Genomic DNA, 25,534 nt, shown 5'->3' with positions numbered 1-25,534 from the left:
GTGATTTGATGAAACAGTGCTTTGGCACTGTCCTTAAAATGGAAGCTTCCATATTTGAAAATATATGAAAAGAAAATGCACTCCCAATAACAATGAGGCTGTGTTGTACTCCAAATTAAACTTTATTTTGAGTGAAACATTCATACAAAATAGCAAAAAAATATTTTGGCAACAAAGAATTAACACTAAAAGATGCACTCCAGCCAAAACATAACTATTGCAACATTTGCTATAAACATGCCTATTTGCCTGCATAATGTGGTGCCACAATAGTCTAAGAGTGAGATTTTCCAGATAAAGACTCTTTCTGATGATGTCTCAAGCCTGTTGTGGTGGATAAATGATGTTTTCCTGCTAGCTGGCTAATGCGGATAGAAGCGTTTCCCAGTGGTTGTACTAAATATTTGCATAACGCATGCTAGGTATTATAATAAATATTAAAATATTGATGTATCAAAACACAAAAAGGACACAAAACCGTAAGGTCTGTCAAACTAATGAGGCTGAGGTATGAAATAATGAGCAACTGAATATCATATACCATATTAATACTAGTTTTAGGCCAGAATGCCATTTAATCAGTGGTAGGAAAAGTACAGAAAAACTATACTTAAGTATGAGTACTCTGCCAAACTCTGACTCAAAAGTGAAAGTATAAAGGCAAAAAATGTACTTAAGTTAACATAAAATATATAAATACTTAAGTACATAAAAGCAAAATATAAACATTTTGACAGATTAGATTAAGAATCCAGTCATCCTTTTGTATTGTTCTTAACATTAAATCAACTTTAATGCTGGGCATTAACTGATCACGCTGCACATAAGTAACCCAGACTAGCGAATCTATTTTGTATTCACCCCTTTCAGCTCTTAATGTCAACATTCAAATACACTTAAACACAGCACTGATGAATCTCATGGCCTTTGAAATTTGTAACAAGGACATTCAAGGTTCAAATGACAATGCAAAGAGTAAATAGTATGTTCTAGAAATATAACCGAGTAAGAGTACAAGAGTTTTTACTTAAATAAAGTACACATTTTCCAAATACAATACTATATAGTAACAAACTACAACTACTTGAGTATTTTCCTCCTGTACTTAATTTACAAATATATTGGTTTGCTACACAAGTCAAACAGCTGTTGCAAAGCTTTAGCAGGTAAATGTGGAACTTGCGTGCTTTATAAGAAACACTGTGTATAAGCATAAGCATTAACATCTCATTCTCTGATTTTCTCCTCTTCCTCCTTTGTAGGTCCAGTCTGTTATGTGGTTTGTATCCACTGTGATGGTTATGATGATGATGATGATGATGATGATGATTCCACAGAGTCTAAGGCAAGAACACAGGTACTAGTAATAGTACAGGTAATAGTGCTAAACACTCAGACAGAAACACTCACTGTCCGTATATTAACATATTCTATTACATTAATGGACGAACAAACAGACAGATGATAAATTAAAGGATGGTTGAACTGGTATACAGCCCACTGCTAACTCTATTTAACACTAAAACATGGTTAACTGATGAAGCAGCAATTGCAAGTGAAATCACCTACTGGAGTCAGAAGAGGATCTACACCTGTGTCACAGCACTGCTCTCAGTCTAATAGTAAGAAAGAACAACAGAGAGGAAGTTATATTTGCATTTGTTCATGTTTGGAATTGTCTTTGGGCTGAGGATCTTACTGTTAGAGCTTCATACACATCACCTGAGTACTTGGTCCTCAGATTAAGAGCCGTGTATGTGTCGTCCTTGGACTCTGGGCCAACATTCTATTTGAAGAAGAAAGAAGAGTATATCAGCACCATGCACTGCTGTCTCACTCTGCAACTGTATGGCTAAACAGCACTGCATTATCCTGCACTCTACCTGGGGGCCATGATGAATAATGATGCACACATTCTAATAGATCACATACCTCGTAATCATCTTCAATTGCTGTCTTCTTCTGCTTCTTCCTTTTGTGTTCACCTTTACTGTAATCATTTCCACTTGTTGTCTGCTTCTTCCTCCTGCTTTCAGGTAATAAATGACAACAGCTCTACATTGCACATGAATTCTTACTCCCCTGGCATATGCCCTGCAATGTCTCATTTATTCTTACAAATAACTGTCAATCTTGATTTTCCTGATATGTTTATAGATAGAATGCATGACAGGCATGCATATGAAGGGTAGTCACAACACGTGTTGACTAAAATAGTTGGGTTCAGCAACACAGTGAAGTTCATTTTTATTGTTCACGATAAGACATGCTGTCCTCTAAGCCACACTTAACGAGGATCTGGATGCAGTTTAAGCAGATTGAGAGACGTTTTGGGAATATTTATGGAAGAGGTTTGGGTGACTATTGACTTCTTGTGTTTGTTATCCATGCTAGCCTTACAGGTCCAGCTCTAAAGTAAAGAGGCAAAATTTGGACACCAAACATGTTTTGGCTCATTGACATCATCTAGTTTAAGTCAGACCATTGCTTTAAAAGCTGTGCTTTGTGCAGTTTCACAGACATGGATTAAACCTAGAAATTCTTTTTAGTCTAGACTTAGGGTTAATTAGGTTTGGGAAACTGACTGTAAATGTTGGCTAGTTGGATACAGAGTTTGACTGTAACTGTGAGAATGGCTTAAATATTAAATAGAGACACATCACCTTATCCATAGAATGTTCAAGAGAGCGACTACAGCAAGTCCTCCACAGAATCCACCGATGCCAGCAGCTGCAGCCTTTCCTTTAGGACACACCTCTGAGTGAAAAGGTTAAAATACTACAATTAAAGTCCTCTAAACCAGAAAACAGAGTCATGTGATTGAGTAGCCAATGCTGCTCACCTATACATGTGACTGGTACAGGATGTGCAAAGTGATGGCCAATTCTGTTGCCAGCCTTGCAGTAGAATGGCGCAATGCCCTCTTTAGTGATACTGGCGATGCTGTAGGTCTGCCCATATGCCACAGGTTCACTTTCACCTTTTTTATACCAGGTGTAGTGCTTCACAAGTGGGTTAGCATCGGCGTTGCATGTCAGGGTCATGGACACTGCCGTCTTCTTTGGGGAGTCTGAAGTACAACGATTTGAATTTCAATTTGATCTACTGGTCTTAGAACTCAGTCAGAGTTAAAAGAAACTCTTATGTGCACATTGTACATAAAACATTGAGTGCCAGTAGATAGAAATGGCCCTTTACTTACATAAAATGTGAAGTTTTGTGTACTCTGAGAATGCAGATCCGTGTTGGTTGGATGCCCTGCACTTGTATTTGTACCTGTCTTCAACACTGACATTTCTGATGCTGTAATTCTGACCGTAGCCTATTTGTAAATCTTTGGTTCCTGATCTCTTAAACCAGGTGTAGTTCTCCACAGGTGGGTTTGCTTCACTGCTGCAAGTCAGAGTCACAGAGGCACCCTCAAGTATTTCACTAGATGGTCTGCTAGACACCCTCTTTGGGCCATCTGCAAAACGGAACAAAAGAAAAAGACATAGACCATACAATTTACCATAGCATTCAGCTGATGGACTAACCCAGCAGTTACCTGTCCAATAATCCAATAATCCCAAAAAATATTCTTCTTTTCCTCTGGAAACAGAAAGGTACACTGCCACCGCAACATACTGATTGTTGAGTTACGGTGATATGAGCATACTTCACAATAACTAGTATAATTAGGTAATTGATGACACATTTTCAAGCATTTTGATTAAAGATAAATAGACACATATCTGACCAGAGTGCAGATGTTTTCAGACAGGTGTCTTGCATAATAAACGATTAACATCCTACCGTATTCTGTGGCCTGTGTAAAAATGTTAAGCAGACCCAGCTCAATTTTGGGTAAAGGTAACTAGATGACAAGAGTTCAGTGATTTTGAAGAGGGCCCATTATTGATTATTATAGTGGATATAAATGTTATTGTTCTCAAAATTAGCCAAGTTATTCAAAGATCAAAGAACTAACAAAGCACACTTGGCGAAGAATTACATGAAAGCCACTATAAAGAAACCAGAGACAATCTAACACAACAAGCAGCAGGTTTGGGGACAGGGGCTGTCTTTGCACTAGGCAAAAGCAGACAGCTGCCTAGGGACCCCATGAGCTAAGGACCTCATGAAAATGCAAATTAGGTATACAACTGGACCTTAAAACCATTGCTGTACCTTTGAGGGTACTTTTACGTTGTTTGTACTTTGATGAACAAAAATTGTACCTGCACAGAACCTTTATTTCTTACAGTGTGTAATGATTATATTACTTATTACTTCCTGGAAATAGTAATCTCATTATTCATTATATATTTCTCTGTACTAAATTATCTCTCCATACAAGCATATTTCTTAAAACAAGCAAAATTCTCTGCCACTGTAGTGAGATGATGTCATTTAGTAAAATTACTTGAGTAAAGCGTCTAGTATAAAGTCTTATAGTCTTATAATATTCTTACAACAATCTCAATGTATGGGAGTAAATGGAGCTCAACGGCTAAAAATGAAAAGTTAAAATAGTTTCTAATCACTCGCCCAGAACCTTCCTTTAATTTTAGAAAGTAGAAGGATTTATTTCACTAAAAAGCAAAGAAAACTTACCTATATATTTCTTTTTTTCTACAGCAAACAGGTTTTGGGCAGCAGGACGCTGACATTACTGATACTGAGTGCTGATTGGTTGGAGAGCGGAGCAGCTCATTGGCTGTTTGTGCTCACAGACATCATGGATGTTGACCTGCAATGTGCATGTAGCTCCTGACTTATCCCTGACCTACCAATGACAGCGGGGTGGCAGCTCAGGGGAACTTCCGGGTCTGTTTCCAGTTCACACTCCCAGTGGGGTAAGTCGGAGTTTCCTTTTCTATAAGCTATCAAAGTTCTAGTTTTTAAGTTTTTATCACTGACTGCTGTTTCCATGAGCTCCACTGAGTTTTCTATTCAGCTCTACACTTTTTCTGGTCTAAGTGGTGGCTCACCCAGTTAACTTTGGTCTTCTGTACTATGAGACCTGTGTTTGATTTCCACCTAGGGTAAGTCCTTATATTGCAATATATTGTCATGAACAGTTTATCAGCCTCCTTCTACCTACTGCTGCTGTTGCACGGATATTATTTGGATTGTGGGCTATTCTCAGCATAGCAATGACACTAGTGTGGTTTTGTGGGGTTGTTTGGGTGGGTGCTGGTATTATACACTCAGAATTATTCTTTGGGCACTCTAGAAGTACATAATTTTGATCTGATGGCTTTGAAGTTTAGTCAGGGTTAAAGAACTATTGTGTGCAAAATGTACATAAAATAACGTTCCAGTACATACAAAGTGCCATTTACTTACATAAAATATCAAGTGGCATGTATTCTGAGAATGCAGATCCGTGCTGGTTGGATGCCCTGCACTTGTATTTGTGATTGTCTTCAATGCTGATATGTTCGATGGTATAACTGTGTCCGGTCCCAATTTGTATATCCTCTGTTCCTGATCTCTTAAACCAGGTGTAGCTCTCCACAGGTGGGTTTGCATCACTTCTGCAGGTCAGACTCACTGAATCACCCTCAGGTATTCCACCAGATGGTCCAGACACTACAACATTCTTTGGGCTATCTGTAAAAAAAATAAAAAAAATATCGCCACCCTTGCTAAAGATAAAAGAAAATCATTAAAAATAATCTCTCACTTAAAATATGAACAAAATACATCCTTTGACAGAAGTAAATGTATTCTAAGAAAACAAAGTCATAAAAAATGTATTTTTTAACAACCATGTGTTGTAGTTATTGGCACCCCAAAATGTTGTACCTTGTGTAACATTTCCTTTGCAAACATCACAGTAATGAAATGAGCAAGGAATCTGAAACCACTCCAGAGCACTGACTCTGAACATCACAGATCCTTCACCATACTTAACAGTAGTGATGAAGGTCTTCTCTGTGTAACCATCCTTCTTATTCCAAATCATTCTTGAGCATTTGTTGCCAGAGAGCTCTATTTTGTCTCATCAGACTATAGAACCCAGTTCTATTTAACATTCCAGTAGCATCTAGCAAACTTCAGGCATTTGTTAGGTACATTTTCTTCTGGTGTTCTTTCTGACTTCTTTATTGACATGGAGGTGGCATCTAATTGTAGTTTTGGAGACTGGGTGACCCCAAAATGCCACAATCTTCTGTAAATCTCTGACTGTGATACTTGGAGAATTGTTTTGCATTTCTAACTATCCTCTTCACTGTGTATAAGGGGCAAAATATACTTGTGTCCTCTTCAGTACAGATTCACCAGAGCTCTGTTTGTGCATTCACACAGCTCTAGAGCATGGCATTAAGTTGTGGAGCAGTGCAGTTATTTTGGTTTTCAACCCAACCTAAAAGAGAGAGAATGGGATGTGAAAGGATGTCTATAGTGGATGCTGGACTGCTCAACTTTTATTGCATGCTTTGCACAAGCATTATGCTCTGAATCTGAACCAGGTGTAATTCACAGTCAGATTGCTTAAATTATAGCATGTCAGCATCACTAAACTACCCTCCACTATTTCACCAGATGGACTAACACACATTTGTTGGGCCTAGAAGTAAAGAATGTAGATGACTGTAGATGAACTGGAGAGTTTAGACTGGAAAAGTGTGCTGCTCAATGTGGATATACATTTACAGCATTTAGCAGACACTCTTATCCAGAGTGACTTACAAAAAGTGCTTTTTCTATCTAGAGAAAGTATCTTTGCTTGTGACTGTGAATTAGACCTGGTTCAGATTCAGAGAATAATACTTGTGCAAAGCACGCAATAAAAGTTGAGCAGTCCAGCATCCACTATAGACATCCTTTCACATCCCATTCTCTCTCTTTTAGATGAAATACTCAACAAAACAATTGAAACTATGTTTTGATGTAGGAGCCAGTAGGAAGTTTGACTCACCTTGTTTTCCTTTTCACAACCTCACAACATTAAACCCTAATAAGAATTTTACTGGTGATTTCTGTTGCACTAACACAGTGTATTCAAATGAACTCACCTTCTGTCTGGGTTTTCTTGCTGATAGTTTGTGTTAGAGGGGCTGATGTTGCTGATGAAAAAAAACCCCCAATATTTTACATTAATTCATCATAAATATATATATTTTTATATATATTTTTATATATATTTCATTTTATCAGCTCTATATAGGTGCACTTTGTAGTTCTACAATTACAGACTGTAGTCCATCTGTTTCTCTGCATACTTTGTTAGCCCCCTTTTACCCTGTTCTTCAGTAGTCCTAGCAGGTACTATTTGGGTGGTGGATCATTCTCAGCACTGCAGAAACACTGACGTGGTGGTGGTGTGTTAGTGTGTGTTGCGCTGGTCTGAGTGGATCAGACACAGCAGTGCTGCTGGAGTTTTTAAACACTGTCCACTCTATTAGACACTCCTACCTTGTCAGTCCACCTTATAGATGTAAAGTCAGAGACGATAGCTCATCTGCTGTTGCACAGTTTCTGTTGGTCATCCTCTAGTCCTTCATCAGTGGTCACAGGACGCTGCCCACAGGACGCTGTTGGCTGAATATTTTTGGTTGGTGGACTATTCTCAGTCCAGCAGTGACACTGAGGTGTTTAAAAACACTCTGTCTGATCCACTTGTACCAGCGCAACACACACTAACACACAATTCTTATAAAATATTTGGATATTTTATAATAACTTTATTCTTGATGTTACATTTCTAGTCATTTCAGAATCATCAGGTTAAACCTGTACATTTCTGTAGTCCAGAGAACATGACATCTTAACATGACTTAAAGGACCACTCTGCTATGTCTGTTATAAACATGCTTTTTTACATCCTACCGCAGTGCTGCGGTGGTCTCAAGAGTGAGAGTGAGAAACCCTCTTTGGCAATGTGTCCTGAAGGTTGTAGTTTTGCTGTTTTTGGGGAGGATTTTTAGGGCCGAGCTGTTACGATTTTGTTTTCTTGGTGAATGCAGCGGAAGGTAGATAGCTAACGTTACCGCTAGGAAGCAAAATTATTGCATCCTATAATAACCAGACTAGATCAGGGATGACCACTAATGCAGAAGGTTTTTATGAACACTGAGCTAACACAGAATACAGATAAATAACTAAATATAAGAAGCATAAATAAAAGAAGTAAAATAGTCCTAGTAAATAAACAAAAGGCTAAGCTAAGCTGTTCTATGCTAAGATACAACAAGACAAGTGGAAGTAAAACTGGAAGTAGGCTAATGCTAAGCTAACTGTTAGGCTAATGGCTAAACTAACTGCATTAGCATTTGAACAGTTCATTTATTTGGAGTGTCTGGAACACAGTCAAAGTGCATGTGTATGAATGTTGGTGCTGAAAAAAATATTCTTTATGTTATTACTTAATCAGTGAAGTGATTCTATTAAGAATATTTTAGTAAGTCTGAGAACAAAGTGCCACAAAAAATTATTAGTACAATTACTGCACCCTCCCTCCCCAAACCCCTAAACTTCATACACACATACACATATCTTATGGTGAAATGGCTAGTGTGACTTACTATACAGAGCGTCTGTAGAGTTATGTGCAGAAGGAGTCCTGCAGAGGCAAAGATAGTAAATAAGAGTGAGTAGAGAAATAAATACTCCGGTTACTGATGCATAGTCTTAAATTTCTTCCATTTCTTCTTTATAAATATTTTCCCTCCTTTGACCTCTTTTGTCTATGTTTTATTAAACCAAACTATAAAAAGGTCCATGAAGAAAAATTTCACAGCAAGCAAATTTTTATGTATGTGACAAAAATTATAAGTGGCCTGAAGGGAAATTATCTCTCATTAACACTACTATATAAGTTTGGGGGATTTCTGGTGGGTTGACCACTAGATTCCATATAATTAAAATCACAGATGACCTTGATTATATCAATCTGTATATTAAGACATACAAAATCTTTATTCAAAACTAAAAATGTGTTCATTTATTTGTTTAGCTAGTTAGTTTTTATTGTACACATCAACAGATTTTTATTTTACATGGCAGTGCAAGATGGCTAGTCTACAGTATTTCTCCTCTAATGATAAATATCAGGACCAGGAAAGAAAAACTTCACACAATAGTAGCTTATCAACGGCAAACACGCTAATAGTCACACACACCACAGAACACGTTCAATTCTAGCTGTCATTCCAACACCTGTCAGTCAACCTTACTCATATATGACTCTTTATCCTCCAAACTTAGTTGGAACCAAGCCCATATGGAAATCTGATATGGCAACACATGGATTTTAAATATATAACATATATTAACACATATGGATTTTCCTTATATCAAACTTACATTTGTGACATGTAGACATATATGTGACATATACACCAACTTATTTGAAATTTTCATATATGGGACAAATTACAGCCATATATCAGCATATACAAACATAAGTGAGTAAACATATGTGCAACACATATATTTAACAGTATATGACAGAAACATTATTCTTATATGGATGGCTTGTATGTATTTCTCATATATATTACATATTATATTGAAAGGTTTTTATGTATCATCTATGTTTCTTCTACATATTTTCTAATGAAGTGAAATATAGTACAATAGTTATATGTATTTATACATGAATGTGTATATATATACAATAGTATATATACACATATATATATAAATTTAGCAATTATTGGATTGATGGTTTGACCTTGACCTTGATATTATTAAATGATTGGAGACCGTTCACTGCATTCATTTATTTGGAGGCTGTATAAGTGAACTGAACTTATTTGACTTGTTTTTGGTTTGAAATAAAGCAGGATGACCATACCGACATAAATACAGAACCAGAATAACTACAAAGTCATCATACTGAATGGATCCGAGCCCTGAGTTGCTAGCTAGCTAAATGGAAAACAGGCCTATCTACTCTAAAAATCAGAGGTAATATGTCAGGTGAGTTTTGGGTTTTTGAGCACACTGTGCTTAATACATTTTGCATTTTACATTTTTACATTTTTTTAGGGGCTGCAGAATTGGGTAGAAAGTGGGGTGGCAAGCGCTATGAAGGTGGCAGTGTGGTGGCAGACCCTGTATGTCCACCCTGATTGGCTCTTTGCTATCATAAGTTTAACAATATCTAATGATTCTGAGACAACTTTCTTCTTTTGCAGAAGTTTTGGATACCTTTACATGTCTTTCTAGCTGTATCTATTTGTCCTTGGATGACATATATATTTGTTTTTTAAGTGATAAGTTCACCTACTGGTATTAAAAAACAACACTCAGAACGTTGTTTATGGTTTCCAGAAACTTACATGCTGTTTTCCGTTGTGTTGTTTAAGTTGTATGTTGCAAGCTGAGCTGTTTAAGTGATTGTGTTGGAGGAAGAAATAAAGAAGTTAGTCTACATGTACTCACTGACCAGTGAGGACACACCATCAACATGTAAATCTTCTTGGCTTGATATGTCTACTGATATGCTTTTATTTATGTAGAAAGAAAAGATGGATAAATTATTGTTTAAGTGACATCGTTTCAGTAGCAACTCACCTGGCATCATGAGCAGAAGAATCAGAGAAAGAGGATGAACCATCATCACTGTGGCTGTGGCCTTTAAGTGTGTAAGGTACAAAGCAAAAATGTCAGTCATTAAATTTGTCGTGGATTAGTATAAACAAAAATTTTACTGTCCACCAGGATGCTGGTTGCTGAGTTTGCTCTAGCTTCATGAAAATCTATATTAGTAGAGCTGATTATATTAGCAGTTATGATATATATACATCTACGTAGTTGTTAATATTAGAACTAGTGTTGAAACAATTATTCAACATTATTGATATTGTCAACAATACAATTTGTTTAAATTTTTAAGGTGACCTCTAACCTACAGAGAGTTAACAACTTGACCTGAAGATGGCAGCAGTTCAATAATACTGTTGTACCTGTGTGAGCAGATAGCTGAAGAAAAAGAACAACTATGGCTAAAAGCAACATGGTGAGGAAACTTTCCCTCACCAGCCTATAGAACTATTGATGGTGTTAAACATTCTCTACACTGTCAGATCACAGCAATACTACAGGGTTGCCTTTGGGTCATTTCACACCTACAGCCTGACAGCATGACAGGACACATCATGGATTTCCATGAAAAAAGCATTCAAGCATTCAAAAAAATAAATTTATTTTATTCAGGAAACGAGCAAAAAATTCAAATCTGTACTCTAAGTAGTTTTTTAGTCTGGTTGTAGTTGGGTTCTAAATTATCTTAAATATTGAGTTTATATAAAATGCTATTATATTAAATGCTGGGCTGAAAACAACCCAACCTGGTTTATTTGGCAAAGTTGGGTCACTGTAACCATCACAACGGTTAAAATACTGTAGCGCTAGCAAAAACATAGAGGCAGGAAATGTAGTGCTTTAAAGGCAAATTAAAGGGAGAACTATAGCTCAGCGCTAGCTAATACGGCTGAGAAGCAGGCAGGTCAATTTTAGCCAGACCAGTGTTGGGACAGTACATAGCCTCTCTTCAAAGATCAGCCTTCCTGGTGACCCCACAGAGCAGATGCCTGAACAACTGCGATGTGGGCGCCTTCCTGAAGTATGGCTGGGAAGCAGGCAGGTCACTTCTAACCATACAACTCTCCTTCAGGGTAGACACTTAACAACTTCCCAACAACCCAGCACAGAATAGCACAACCACCGTGTGAACACTTGTTAAACAAGCATCAACAACTTAAACAACAATAAATCTTTCCCCTACCACAAGTGCAGAGCCTCCCGAGAGCCCCTTCACATGTTCTTGTGGTAGCATAGTCAGTGGCGGGACGCCAGAATACTCAAATAATATAATCGGTGTGATGGGTTGTTACAGTAACCAACTCTGGAGTCTTTTTTACACAGTGCTGGATTAACTTAACCATGAATGTTGGATTTTTTTATTTTCAGCTGATCTATGTATGATGAGGATGATGATGATGATCAATTCTTTTTTACGTGATTTTATTATTTACAGTCTAAAAATGCTGAAATGCTGGGTTATTTCTTTCTCTCTCACCCCATTACCCAGCATTTGGTGCTGTGAACCAGCTGTTGGGCTATTTTTTAGTACTACTAAAGAATTACTTAGTCATAAAAAATACTCTATAAATTAAGATCACTGGTAACTGAGGGACAAATTGACTAAAAACCTCTCAAGTTTGCTAATGATTATGTGCCGAAGTTATTTTTGAGTTACAAAAAATACAAAAAACAAGATTTTGGATGCATTGCCTCTATAAATGTCAAATCTACATTTTGACAACAGACATATGATATTATATATTATGATATACAGTATATTGCCCAGCGACTAGATGCAAAGGTTAGAAGTGTAGTGGAGTTAACGTCCACCACACTTGCAACAAATATGTTGTGTCATTTATATATATATATATATATATATATATATATGTTCTGTCTACACCTAATATTCATTTTCTTTGTATTGTGTACATCATTCCCGTAAATGGTGCCAAAATCTCATTTGCTAATGCTTAACATTTTTGTTTGGAGAACACAAACATTAATTAATTTTTATGTTATTCCTTTGTAATTCCTAGTCCGATTCCAAAGGATATTACAAAAAGATTTCTCAATATATCACCTAAAAATTGTCATCTAAAATGTTCTAAAAAAAGTATAGTTTTTGATTAAACAATAAAACAATGAGATTCCAACAATGAAAAATGTTGCTTATTTAATTACTTGAGATCTTATTCAGTATTTAATTATTCAGAAAGTTTCTTACCTTGGTAAGACAAGTCTGCAACACCTATATACCAAATGATGAGTTCCTGGAAGTACTAAACTTTGCACAAGCAGTCAGGCTGCATGTGGCTAACACCTTTATTTTATGCAACGGTCAGTATTACAAAGTGATTGTACCATAATAGAACAGTGTGCGTCACTTACGTTACAACAACAATTTAATGGTTCCAACAGTGTTCATTTCTAAAAACATTTTTAAATGATAAAGAGTTGAGTTTGAAGTCATAATGAAAAGGTTTTTACAAATGCATTTAGAGATATGTTTTTATTTGCACACACTGGACCCCAATGTGTACAATGGCACATGGTGTTAATGACACAAGAGTATTGTTACTGACCATTCCTTTATGACCATCATTTACTCTTCTGATGGCTACTTCCAACATAAAAATGCACTCTGAATCCTACAGAGCTGTAGAATGTAGTTGAATTAGAGACGAGAAATCTGGAATTGTGTTATTCAGTTATGTCAACAAACACCAGGATATTTCCAGCATCTTATTGAATCCATGCCAGTCCAGTGATGCAATTATAGTATAGTAGTGCTGGTTTTTAATGTACACAGAAACACACACACACACACACACACACACACACACACACACACACACACACACACACACAAACACACAAAACCCAGTTTCCAGAAAATTTGTGACAATGTAAACAAAAACAGAATGCAATGATTTGCAAATCATTTAAATCCTGCATTTAACTGAAAATAGTACAAAGACAACAGTGGGTGTGTGGTGAAGTTGTGTAACGCTAAAACACTCACTCTGGATTTTGAAGGTGCCCTGGATCTACTCCCACAATTAACAGGAGTGATGATATCGACTGAGCTTCAGTCACTAAACCGAGGACAATCTGCAATGTAAATATAAAGCTTTTCTCTGCTTTTCTTTCTAATGCTGACATGGTGTTGAGGGACAGATCATTGACTCACAAGGCCCCTGGGCACAAGCTTCCCACACTCTGACACTAATGCAGAAAACAACAACAACAAAAAAAAAAAGCCATGAAAAATAACTTCAATCAACAGCCTGTTTTTATGTCTACTTTAAAGAGAGCAACATGATTAATTCTTATTCATTGTGCAAAAGGCCTATTATTACATGCACAGTTGTAACAGTTATATTTCTGCACATTTTGATGTTAGGGAGCTTTTAATTAAATAAATAATAATAATTAAATAATAATTTAAATAAATTGTTAGGGTCTGGACTAGAGGGTGTTTATTTAGCTTAGTCATGACATATTCAACATCTATCCAATTTTTGCATCTGCAGTGGACTGTCGTCAGTGTTTAAGCCACTTCCAGCTTTGTGGTCTGAAGCTCTCAGAGGCCCAGACAGTTGCATATATATATATGTGTGTGTGTGTGTGTGTGTGTGTGTGTGTGTATGTAACTAAGAACTAACATCACAGGATTTCTAATAATAGTTCTAATATTAAGTGGTCAAATTTCATTCAGCTACTGAGAAAATCCTTACTATTTCTTTTGTTATCTTATTGCTAGTTGTATTACTTAATAATAATTTCGAACATATTAATTAATAGTAATAATTTACCCCAAATTCCTAAATTAGTGTACAACCAAAACACATTTTGGTTTTTGGGAATGAGAAATGTCTTCTTGGGAAATATGGGCTACAAAAGAAAATGCTAAATTTGTTCTGAGCACCTACTATTTGTTGGAGTGGAAATGTTACAAATTAGAAACAGCCGGGAGAGTTGTACCTTTCACCAGAAAAGTCTGGTAAGGTGATGCAAATACAAAAAGTATTAGCCCCCTTCCTAATTTATTCTATTTTTTCAATATTTGTCACACTTCAAATGTGTCAGATCCTCAAATTACTTTTACTATTAGACAAAGATAACCCAAGTAAACACAAAATGGTGTTTTTAAGTTATGATTTCATTTCCTGAAGAAAAATTGCTGTTCAGCCCTTCCTGGCCCTATGCGAAAAAGTAATTCCCCCCCTTAGCTACTAAATCAACCAGTTAACCAAATTCAATTGACTAATTTCACTAGCCACACCCAGGCATGATGACTGCCAGACCTGTTGAATCTAAACATTACTTAAATAGAACCTGACTGGCAAAGAGAAGCAGGCTAGAATGTCTCAAACAGCAGCACATGATGCCACGTTCTAAAGATATTCTAATACAGATGCGAAACAAAGTCATCTACCAGAAATCTACCAGTTTGGAAAGGGTTACAGAGCCATTGCTAAGGCTCTGGGGCTCCAGCAAACCACAGTGAGAGCCATTATCCACAAATAGAGAAAACTTGGAACAGTGGTGAATCTTCCCAGGAGTGACTGACCTACCTTCTTTAGATGAAAATCTAAAGAACTGCAGGCCTCACTCTGCCCAGTTAAGATTAATGTACACGATTTCACAATAAGAAAGACACTGGGCAAAAATGGCATCCATGGGAGAGTTGTGAGACGCAAACCACGGCTGAACAAAAAGAACACAAAGGCTCATCTCGCATTTGCCAAAAAACATCTAGATGACAAAACAAGACTTTTGGAATAGTATTCTGTGGGCTGATGAGTCAAAGGTAGAACGTTCTGGAAGACATGGGTACCGTTACATCTGGTGTAAAGCTAACATCACATTTCTCATAAGAACATTATACCAACAGTCAACAGTCAAGTGGATGTTTGAAAAGCAAACTTGCTACTTGAATGAAAAATCTGACTATTTTCTGTGTGTGCCCTCTTGTAAGCGCTGTGTCTTTTGTTCCTGTCCTCATGTGTTGATTCTCAACTTTCTCACAGCTGATCAACAACATCAATTCAACAAGCTCAGTAGATAAAAACAGCACTGACGACACCCGACTAGAGCCAATGGTGCAGGACACTCTGTGCAAACTATGATGAACAATCGGCTACCAACACTCCCTGGCAGCCAACAATGTGCATACCAGTTGTGACAGCATGTTAAAGCTAATGCTACTGTTCCCACCTGGGAAAACATGATATTTCTTCAGTAAAGTAATAAGAAGTAATGAGTCATGAGAAGTCGTGTTACAGAGTTGTTAGGTCCAAAACCAAGCCTGCATCAAAAAATGGGTTTCTACAGTCATGAGAAGTTTATTAGGCTGCATAAAAAGCAGTTGAACTGGCTTGTTTAAGTGCTGAAGTTGTCCCTGCAGAACTGCTGGTATCATTTCCTGTGTTTTTGTGGTTAGGCCACACTCTCCGCTCAAACATGGAACACTGAATTTAGAACCTGTCAGTGGCCTTGAGTTTTTTTCAAAGCAATTCTCTTCAACTTCCTTCATTAACAGTGCTAAAGTGCCCAGCACTCATATGGTAAATGTACCTGATGATATGGCCAATGAGTGTGGGAATAAAATGGGTAATAAACTGGCAACTCAGTGTGCACTGGTTGCCACTGAAATTAATTACTACATTAAAAATGTATAAGTGACAGCTGAAAAATGGGAATTTCTACAATAAATGTGTTTTTGGGTTTGGATAAGGGGGTGTCAACTTCTGCTTTTGCAGTGTAGCCCCCAAATGTTGCACTACATCAGTGTCTACATAATGTTGAAAGCAAATATCTTAACTATACCAGCAAGAGAAAGCATTTTTAATTAAACAACATAGTGCTTAAAACTGAGCCTTGTGGGATGCCACAAGATCAGTCTTGTGATTGGATGATAGTGTTCTATGATTGTTAAACAAGGTGTATAAAACTGTTAAAAATATATGGTTGTAGCAGGGTTGTGTGCATAGCAATTCACTGGTTTCTGAGAGAATAAAAAACCTTTATTTTTTTGAAGCAAAAATGTAAAGTCAGACCTTTAATGTAAGAATCCCCAAAATGTAACTGAGTTACATTTTCATCAGAAAGATACAAAGTTGTTCACTGGGGTTTTACTTGTTAGCTAATATTAAAATGACATGCTAGGCAATATTTTTAGCCAATTTGAGTTTGTATGCTTGGCAGAGTTACATCCGCTCTTACAATTGTAATAATAATAATAATAATAATAATAATAATGATTCCCTATAAATTATTTTTATTATTATGTTTTGTAAACTTATCATTGGAGACTCTATTGTTTGGGCCAGTTTTGGTCAAGACTATCTGCTGTCCCAGTTTATGTCCCCTTACTGTGCATAAGTTTATGGATAATCATAATGCATACATGCTAAACACATGCACAGATATGGTTTAGCTTTACAGTAAATGGACATTGTTTTTAAAGGGGGTATTTTCCCATTTTGTAAATCTCACATTAAAAAACAGAAAAGGATTAACACCCATTTATTTGCATTTTTTGCCACATACATATATCTTTTATTGTCATACTTTCACTTGGAGCACTGGCCTTTTAAGTCGCTAAGTCATTGACCAGAGGACTGAACACCTAGGTCTAAACAGTGGGTAGTGAAAAAATCACTGACATTTCATGTACCTGGAAAGTAAGTACCTTCAACAAATCCCACAGGCTAGTTTCAATATAACATACAACATAAATGGTAAACAGCCTCACTGAGAAACAGACAGCTATAAACAGCACAGCAGCTCCTGAGAAGGCTCACATGCAATATGCAAATGAACTAGAGGACATACAGGGCCGAAAGCCACAACACAGGACAGTAAGCCACCACAATATGTATATATATATGTGTGTGTGTGTGTGTGTGTGTTTGAGAGAGGGTGGACAACATGGACAGGCTGCTAACTGGCTACAGCCGCTAAAGGAGAACACTACACTGGCCACTTGTGATATTTTAAACATCTGATATTTTTACATTAATTGTTATAGCTGTATTGATTAAAAAAATAATAATAATAATAATAATGCGGGGGTCCACCAGACCACTGAGTAACAAACACATCACAGTAACACCACACAAGGGTTAAGGAAAGGGTGTATGGGGCAGTCGGAACTCTTTAGTATAGTGGAGGAATGGTGAATAGACTGAGAGAAACGCCATAGTTCAGTTGAGGAAGTGTAGATAAGGCAGTAGACATGCCTTAGAAGAGTTAAGGAAGGGTAAACAGGGCAGATCTTGCCATGGAAGAGATTCAGGAGATTGGGGTTCACAGAATTAATGATAGTTTATTCAAAGAAAGAATGAGCACTCTATCCATATTCTGCTCCCACAACCAATCTAACCCCAATCTAAACAGCAGCTCAGACACACAGCTTTTATGCTATGCCACTGACCCCCCACCACCAATAGAGTCATACAGAGCAGAGTGGGACGTTTTAGTCCTGTCGTAAATACCTTACTGTGTTCTGCCCCAGGTCATCCTCCTTAGGGGTGTTGTAAGGCCATTTGGTGTAATTGTTCAAACCACAAGAACAGAAATGGAAGTGGCTTTTTAAACCCCTCAACATTAATACTGTTTAATAAAGAATAACAACTTAGAACAAAGGAAACAGAAAACTACAAATTAAATCAAATTATACAACAGTTAGTTCCGGCCACGCAAGCTGATTGGTTGAGAAGCGTTCTATCCGTGCTGTTATTTAGCCACAGATTTCACAAACAGTGTATCACTCTGCTGAGACGCTGTTGCTAAGCAACAACGCTCAAGCCAAATGAACATTTTTACTTCTTACTTTGCCACAAACAGAAAATGGATACTTTGAAGATCACATTTGACCAACAGCCGATTTGGTCAGACTCTGAAGATGAGACTACACTAAATTCCCAAACTGTCAGTTGGTCTGTGTGGAGCTGGAGAACGAACAGCAGACCGTGCAGCGAGTGAGCGGCGCTCGTTACTCTGACGTAGCAACAAGCTGCTAGTTAAGGAACAATAATTTGGCGGAAGGAACTGCTAACATTAAAACATATTAAACATTCACGGCCCAATTTATATATTTCTTACTTTATTTGTTTAATTGTTGTATAAAAGCAATAGAACACTTGAGGTTGTGTGTTATCTCCAATAACATAACGTATTTCGCGATAACACACTCCCTCTTGTGTTCTATCGCTTAAAAAAAAAAACAATTCCCAAAACTATTCATAGATGACCCCACCCCAATTCTGTGATTCTCTGGCCCTCTAAAATTTATCGGGCAACACTGACACTATTAGAAGTCAAGTACCTTTTGTTGCTTCATGAGATGGTGCTTTGCATTGACAGTGTGTGTTTGTTATTCTTTTTTCTTTCTTTCTCTCTTTAATTACAGAGCACTGATGCAGAGCCATCGTCAGCCATCTAAAGATCAGAGGCTGGTGTTTTAGGGGAGTTAAGCACTGCAATCTTCCAGTGAAGTGTTTAAATTTGCAGGTGAAGCTAAAACTTAACCATGCTGAAGCACTTGTTGCAAAGCAATATTAATTGCAATAAAAGACATAAACCAGTATAATTAGTTGCAGTGTAGAGAACCAGTAATAGTGCAGGGGTGCGTTTAGCCAAATCTTCATAACACTAAGTACTTCATTAACTTCAGAACTAATGGCTTGTTATTCTTTGGTCGCATCCATCTTGTTGCAGTCATGCTATGCTAAGGTATATCCGTGGTTTTCTGAGGAAGGACTCAGTAGGCAGGAGTACTTAAACGTCAAACTTTCCTAATTATTATTCTCCCAAACAAAACGCTGCATTTCAGTAGTAAAACAAAACTTGAGCTTCAGGCTCAAACTTTTTTGCTTGTCTCTTGTCAGCTGGACCTGCATTAAATTGCTGTTTCTCTTCTCAGCCTACAAAGAGAAACCACACTTAAAAGTAGGCTGCTGTGCTCCTGAGTAGCGCAACCATCTAAGCATTGGCCCCATCATCAGGAGACTGCGAGTTTGATCACTGGTGATGCTACAGCCATCCGTGGCCAGGAGTCCAAGATAGCACAATTGGCCTCGCTCTCGAAAGAGGCCAACTGTGTCACTCGAAAGAGGCCCCAAATTTTCTATAATAACTTGCTAGGGTGAAGCATTTTGAACAAAACAATGTGCAATGTGCTCCTCAGTATATGGAGCCTCGAACAAGCAAGGTTGCCCCTGCGTCGGAGCGATGAGGTAGGCGCCGGACAGCCGTCACAATGTTTAACCTCCATTTGCAACTTCCGGGTGCATACCCCCATACCCCTTCATGTGTCTGTCAGAAAACGGAGATCACCTCCAGCATTGCGTGTAATGCAATCGATTACGCGTACGTCAAGGTATGTAACGTATTTCTTTGGTTAAGACTGCTTCATCATAACGGGAGGTACAACAGAATAATTGGGGCCTCTTTCGAGTGAATCTCCCTGTATTTAGATTTGCATTAATAAAGCTAAAGAATCTATGGTTATAGTACTGACACTCTTTGCTAAAAGAAAACAGTATTGCAGAAAACTTCCAGGAATCCTCAGAAAATAGGATCTTTCCAACGCAAGTGATATTTTCATGAACAAAGAGTCCTTGACACCATTTATAAACACTTAGGTAGTTTTTCAGCCCTTTCAAGTAACATTTATGTCATCATTAAAGTAGAAGGGCGACCCTCAAATGTTGCCAATCATTACTATAGATAATTATGTTGTCCAAGTAAGTGAGAGAATTCCGTTCATGAATTAAAGCCAGGGCTCGAAAACAATCCAAATGGGAGTATGACAAATTGGCGTAATTCAAATGGTGTGGAGAAACCTGTTTTTTCACAGGATACTGGAGTCAATGGGATCTGAGCCATTATCCCTTGGTTAAATCCGGTGTTGGGTAAAAACAAGCAGCTCCTAACCGAACAAGCAGCCCATCAATATGTGGCACTGGGTTGGCAGTGAATTTAGACACTGGATTGACTTTACAGTCCACACAGAATGCAACAGTCCCACTGGGCTTCGGGACAAGCACCACAGGGTTACACCAGTCACTGCGAGACTCCATGATTACACTCATGTCAGGCATAGCCAGGGCCGGACTGGTACTCGGACTGGGTTGTTCAGGCTGGTTATCATGGCAGGACTCAGGCCACACACATACTCACAGCTACTGTATCTGCATGAATAGGTTTTTAGTATGAGTTTTTATGTGTATGTTTAACATAATAAAAAATATCCTCCATAACTGCCCACTCCTTAATTACCAGCTCAGTCACCTAAACTGTTCCAGATTTTTTGATACACACACTTCATGGTGTAATTAATGCTTTGATTACACAGTACTTAAAATACTTGGGTGTATGAAGTTTTAAAGCTCTCTAAGAACCCAACATTTAACAGGCTGAGAACACAATTTTTTTTCTTACAAGTATCTAGCAATATATAGCATCACCAAACAATGTACGCAATGTATACTATGTGGCTCAGGCTTTACATCATACCAGGAGAAAAATGAAAATACTGTATGATTTATTGAAAAAAATGCATCTAAATCAGATCCACACATTTCCAATAACTTATCACTGTTGTCAGTATCTCCCTAATGATAACTTTACAGGAGAAGAAAAAAAAACTACTTTGAGACAGTGAATATAAAAGTAGAAGAGAGAAGTGTGTGTCTGTTAGTGAGACAGAGGGGCAAATGAGAATAACTGCCCTAATTAACTGAGCTGAACAAAGGTATGTGATGGCTGGAATGCAGCAAGTAAGGAACAGTTCTGAAAACAATTCTTTCTACTTTTTACTGTTTTTATGTTTATGTGTATTTGTTCCAGTGTAATAAAGTGTTGTACAGTCAAAGAACATTGACTGCTAAAATAAACAGCTTAAAGCAATTTACCTAAGACTTTTGTATATTTCCTAAGATTTCTGTATTCATTACACACTTGTATAACCTAAAAAAAGCTCCATTAGTGTGCACTGAAGTCCCTATAGTCACTGAATAATAAGCCTTAGTATGAAATAACCTTCGAATGTTAAGGTGTTGAGCAAAAATCTCTCTTATAATTTAACACACAAATGCCATTTTTGCATTGTTCACATCCATTTAACATGTGACATTTTCACCTGATGGACCAATGTTAAAATGATGTGAAGTCATAATGGCCATGATACAGATAAATTCCACACGACTTCTGCGACTTCAAATCATTCTGTGTTGAGGCACCAGAGAAGACCAGCAGCACAATGAGCTGCCTCCTGTTTTGACACAGAGAATAAGGCGAATGAAGATCAAGTGAAGAAAGATGGAGGCAAAATCAAGAGGAAGAAAAAGTGGAGAGCGAGAAAAATGAAGGGACAACAGAAAAAAAAAGAAAAGACAAAGGATGTAGAAAGAGCAGAGGAAAGCCAAGCAGAACAACAGCCAGCAGCGGGAGAGAAGGAGAGGAGTTCCACACGTCCCAGCAGGTCTTGAGTTTGGCAGCTTGGAGAATATTTCTTCTGTGATGTTGGAGAAGATGGGAGCTCCTCTACCTGAGGACTTTAAAACCAGTGAAGGCATTCCTGAATCCAGCAGTGATCTAATGGAAAATTCACTGGATCAGAATGAGGCTGAACCTGAGGCCGAAGCCGAGGCCGAAGCCATTAAATCGCTAATGTCAACTGACCTGGATAAGAAAGATAACAACCAACCTCTGGGTAAGAAATGGACATTAATATATGCCCAAATAAAAAACAGGACTAAAAACTACTGATAATAATACTAAGATGAATTAGTCCAGTACTGACCACCAAACATCCACATAAACATTCAATTATCAAAATCAATAAAAAAACTACTACCAATATATCTCATAAAGCAACTCTTGAAAATGGAAAATATTAATCAAGTGTTATTGAAAACATTTTTCTTTTTACAGAAAAAATGAAAAATCATTAAGTCTTTAATAGTCATTAATAACGGAAATCATGAAAATGACAAAGCTGGAGAACTGAGAGTATCTATTCCTGTGAAAACAGAGAATGAGAGGCTGAAGAAGGCGGCTGCTGAAGTCGAGGCAGAGGCCATCCAGGAGCTGATGAACATTCATCTGGATGAAACAGAGGAAACGGTGGAGAAACATCTTGGTAAGTACAGGAACTGAACAGATGAAATGATAACACAGGGGGAAACTGCTGATACCCAGATCATGTAAAATCAGGTGGTTGCTAGGGTGTTGTTAGGTAACTGAGGACACCATGGAGAAACATCTGGGTACGTATAGGAACTGAGCTGATGGTGTGATGATAATACAGAAGAAGAACTGCTGATATTCTATTAATATAAAAGCAGGAATTCAACTTAATAAAAAAAACTAATAAGCAGAGGTCATTAAAGAGTGAATGCACACTGACCTTCAGGAGACAGAGACCGAAAATCTGGGCGAGAAACGAAAACCATAACAAGCTAACAATCACAGAAATATCACTTTAAAAATATTCATTCATAAAGATATACTGCAAGATTTCTGTTCATTTATCTACAATAAAGCTGTTCACATGGTTGTTGATTTCTATAATTATGATATTTATTAATGTTAAAGCAGGAGACAAATGTTTGAGGCGACACTCACTGAAGCTGAGGTTGAAGCCGTTAAAGAGCTAATGCTCCTTTTCATCGACAGGGTCGAGGCCCAATTGCTGGGTAAAAAATAGCAATTAATAATACATAATAAACCCAAAATGACACAGATTTTTTAAAATATATTGATTTATAAAAGTTTACTGAATAATAAATGACATCCATGACATTTGAAGCCTCAACACACAACATGCAGACTTATCTAGATGAAACTGACACAACTAATGACCAACCGCTGGGTGAGTAGAGCAAATGAACACTAGATATCATGAAGAAACAACAGTTAAACTGTTAAAAATGTCCAAACAGGATTTAATATAACAATATCAGCACCTCCTCCTCAAACAACCATCTTCAGCCTTCACCAACTAATACTACATAATATTGCATACATACTCCCAAATATCTAACTTACATCAGGATTTAATGAGTGATTCTGTCTCCTGCATGAAAAGATGTGGAAAAGAAGTCTGATGACGAAGCAGATTGGAACACCATTAAAAGTCTGATGGCAGATCTGCCGAATGATGTCCAGTGAACAGTTGACCAGAGTCTCGTGAGTAAAAGAAAAACAGATATTAAGAACATAAGAAGCTGTACAGCTGCTAATTCTCAAGCAGGAAATGAGATGCACAAGGACGCTGACGTAGAAGTTGAGGCTGATGACATAAACAAACTGATGGACGTTCAGCTGGACGACACAAAGACTACTTTGAATCAAGCCCTTGGTACGTAAGAGAAACCATAATTCATTAAGAATGAAGCAGTTAAAACCTTGCTAAGAAACCAAAAGACCATCTTCAAATGTCACATGAACTGAAATAATCAAATCTCTTTTTTATTGGAAAATGCATTTTATTGCAGGAAAAGATGTGGAAATAATGGTTGATCGTGAACCCATTAAAAGTTGGGCTGATATCGTGGATGAGACTGAAGGAACCATCAACAAGGCTGGTGAGTAAAATGTACAGATGGCACTGATCTGATACGGGTGTCTGTATTTGTAATTAAACAAGCATGTTAACAACTTTAATCATTTAAATATTAGTCACAAATTCTTTGTTCCAGGTTAGATTATTGGAGATGAGCTTTGTTACTGATTTCTCTGATTTTTTTCTACTAGCTGAATTCGAAGCATTGAAGAAAGACAATCCTGTGAATGAGACCAAAAGAGATCAACAAAAGAGAAACACCAGGAGAGAAACACGTGGCAAAGGGCCAAAAAATAAATTATAAAAAGGACGAAGAGCAGAGAAAAAGTGAAGTAGATGAAGAGGAGAACAGCACGAGAACATCAGCAGACAGAGGCATCCGAGTGGGAGCTCTAGGCCAGTGGAGACATCAACTAGGATATGGAAATAGAAGAACACAGTCAGAGAACTCAGGAACCTATGAAAGAGCACCTGAAACTGATCCTCATAGGGCAGAGGAGGGAACAGAGAAAGGAGGAGAGGAGAGAAACATATCATTGGACAAGAGAACATCTGCAGAAGACTCTACAAGCCCCTCCTGAGGAAAAGAGTGCTCCACAGAAAGACAGCAGAAAGAAGGGAGAATATCTGAGAGTGAATACGGCTGGAATCAGGCAGAAGATCCATCCTAGACCAGTGGACAAGCAGAGAGACAGAGGAACCCATTTAGTCGGACGCCGAACTGATGAGTACGGCTGGAGAAGAGCTGCCCAGTGCTGGCTGAGAGAGTCCAGATTCCTGAGGAGGGACGCTCCACAAACTCCTTCACACAACGGAGGACGTGTGAGCGAAAGAGGAATGAGAGGACATCCCGCTCAGTCTGCTCCTGCACGCACTGAAAGAAATGAATGGATCGTGAGAAGACCGCACTGGTGGCAGCATGATGACCGCTCTGTAGAGCCTGATGAAAGACAGACTGGAGAGAGACACCAGAATAAGAAATGGAGAAATGGAAACAGGCAGTGGAAGAGCGGGAGAAGAACCAATGCTTCATACTGACCAGTGAAGAAAACCTTTAGAGCAGCCTGAGAAGTAAGTCAGTGGAGACATCAACAAGGGTTTGGAAAAAGAAGAACACAGTCAGAGAACTCAGGAACCTATGAAAGAGCACCTGAAACTGATCCTCATCAGTAGAGGAGAGCACAGAGAAAGGAGGAGAGGAGAGAAATACGCTATTTGAAAGCAGGACATCTGCAGAAGCATCACCAAACCCTATGAGAACTACTTTTCCACTCTGAGCTTCACTCTGGGATCCTCTACATTCCTGTGCTTGCCGATAAGGGTGGGCAATATGACAATATCTAGTGTTATTGTGATAACTTATGTCATATTATGTCACAACATGTTTTTCTAATTTGTATTGTTTTTATTTTCTAATTTTCTGTTCTT

General features: G+C 37.8%; 1 protein-coding gene across 2 annotated transcripts; it reads right to left on the bottom strand.

The window, feature by feature from the left end:
* Positions 1 to 1,035: 1,035 nt before the first annotated feature.
* Positions 1,036 to 12,828, bottom strand: LOC118805325 (B-cell receptor CD22-like). Of its 2 annotated transcripts, XM_036566052.1 has the most exons (13): positions 12,752 to 12,828; positions 10,513 to 10,573; positions 10,278 to 10,323; positions 8,517 to 8,554; positions 7,008 to 7,058; positions 5,332 to 5,598; positions 3,203 to 3,466; positions 2,843 to 3,070; positions 2,664 to 2,757; positions 1,933 to 2,026; positions 1,723 to 1,786; positions 1,570 to 1,616; positions 1,036 to 1,340 (listed from the first exon to the last, which is right to left on the bottom strand). In XM_036566052.1, exons 2-12 carry the CDS (start codon positions 10,556 to 10,558, stop codon positions 1,612 to 1,614), a joined length of 1,197 nt encoding a protein of 398 aa, XP_036421945.1. In that variant the 5' UTR covers positions 10,559 to 10,573; positions 12,752 to 12,828; the 3' UTR covers positions 1,036 to 1,340; positions 1,570 to 1,611. The 2 variants fall into 2 exon arrangements, with proteins under 2 accessions (XP_036421945.1, XP_036421944.1); XM_036566051.1 differs by lacking the exons at positions 1,036 to 1,340; positions 1,570 to 1,616 and having other exon boundaries at positions 1,766 to 2,026.
* Between the last annotated feature and the right edge of the window lie 12,706 nt (positions 12,829 to 25,534).

Source organism: Colossoma macropomum, unplaced genomic scaffold (genome assembly GCF_904425465.1).
Source record: "Colossoma macropomum unplaced genomic scaffold, Colossoma_macropomum, whole genome shotgun sequence".
In the NCBI taxonomy this organism is placed as follows: domain Eukaryota; kingdom Metazoa; phylum Chordata; class Actinopteri; order Characiformes; family Serrasalmidae; genus Colossoma; species Colossoma macropomum.
The sequence above is the reverse complement of the archived record's forward strand: the minus strand, read 5'-3'. Positions and strand labels throughout refer to the sequence as shown.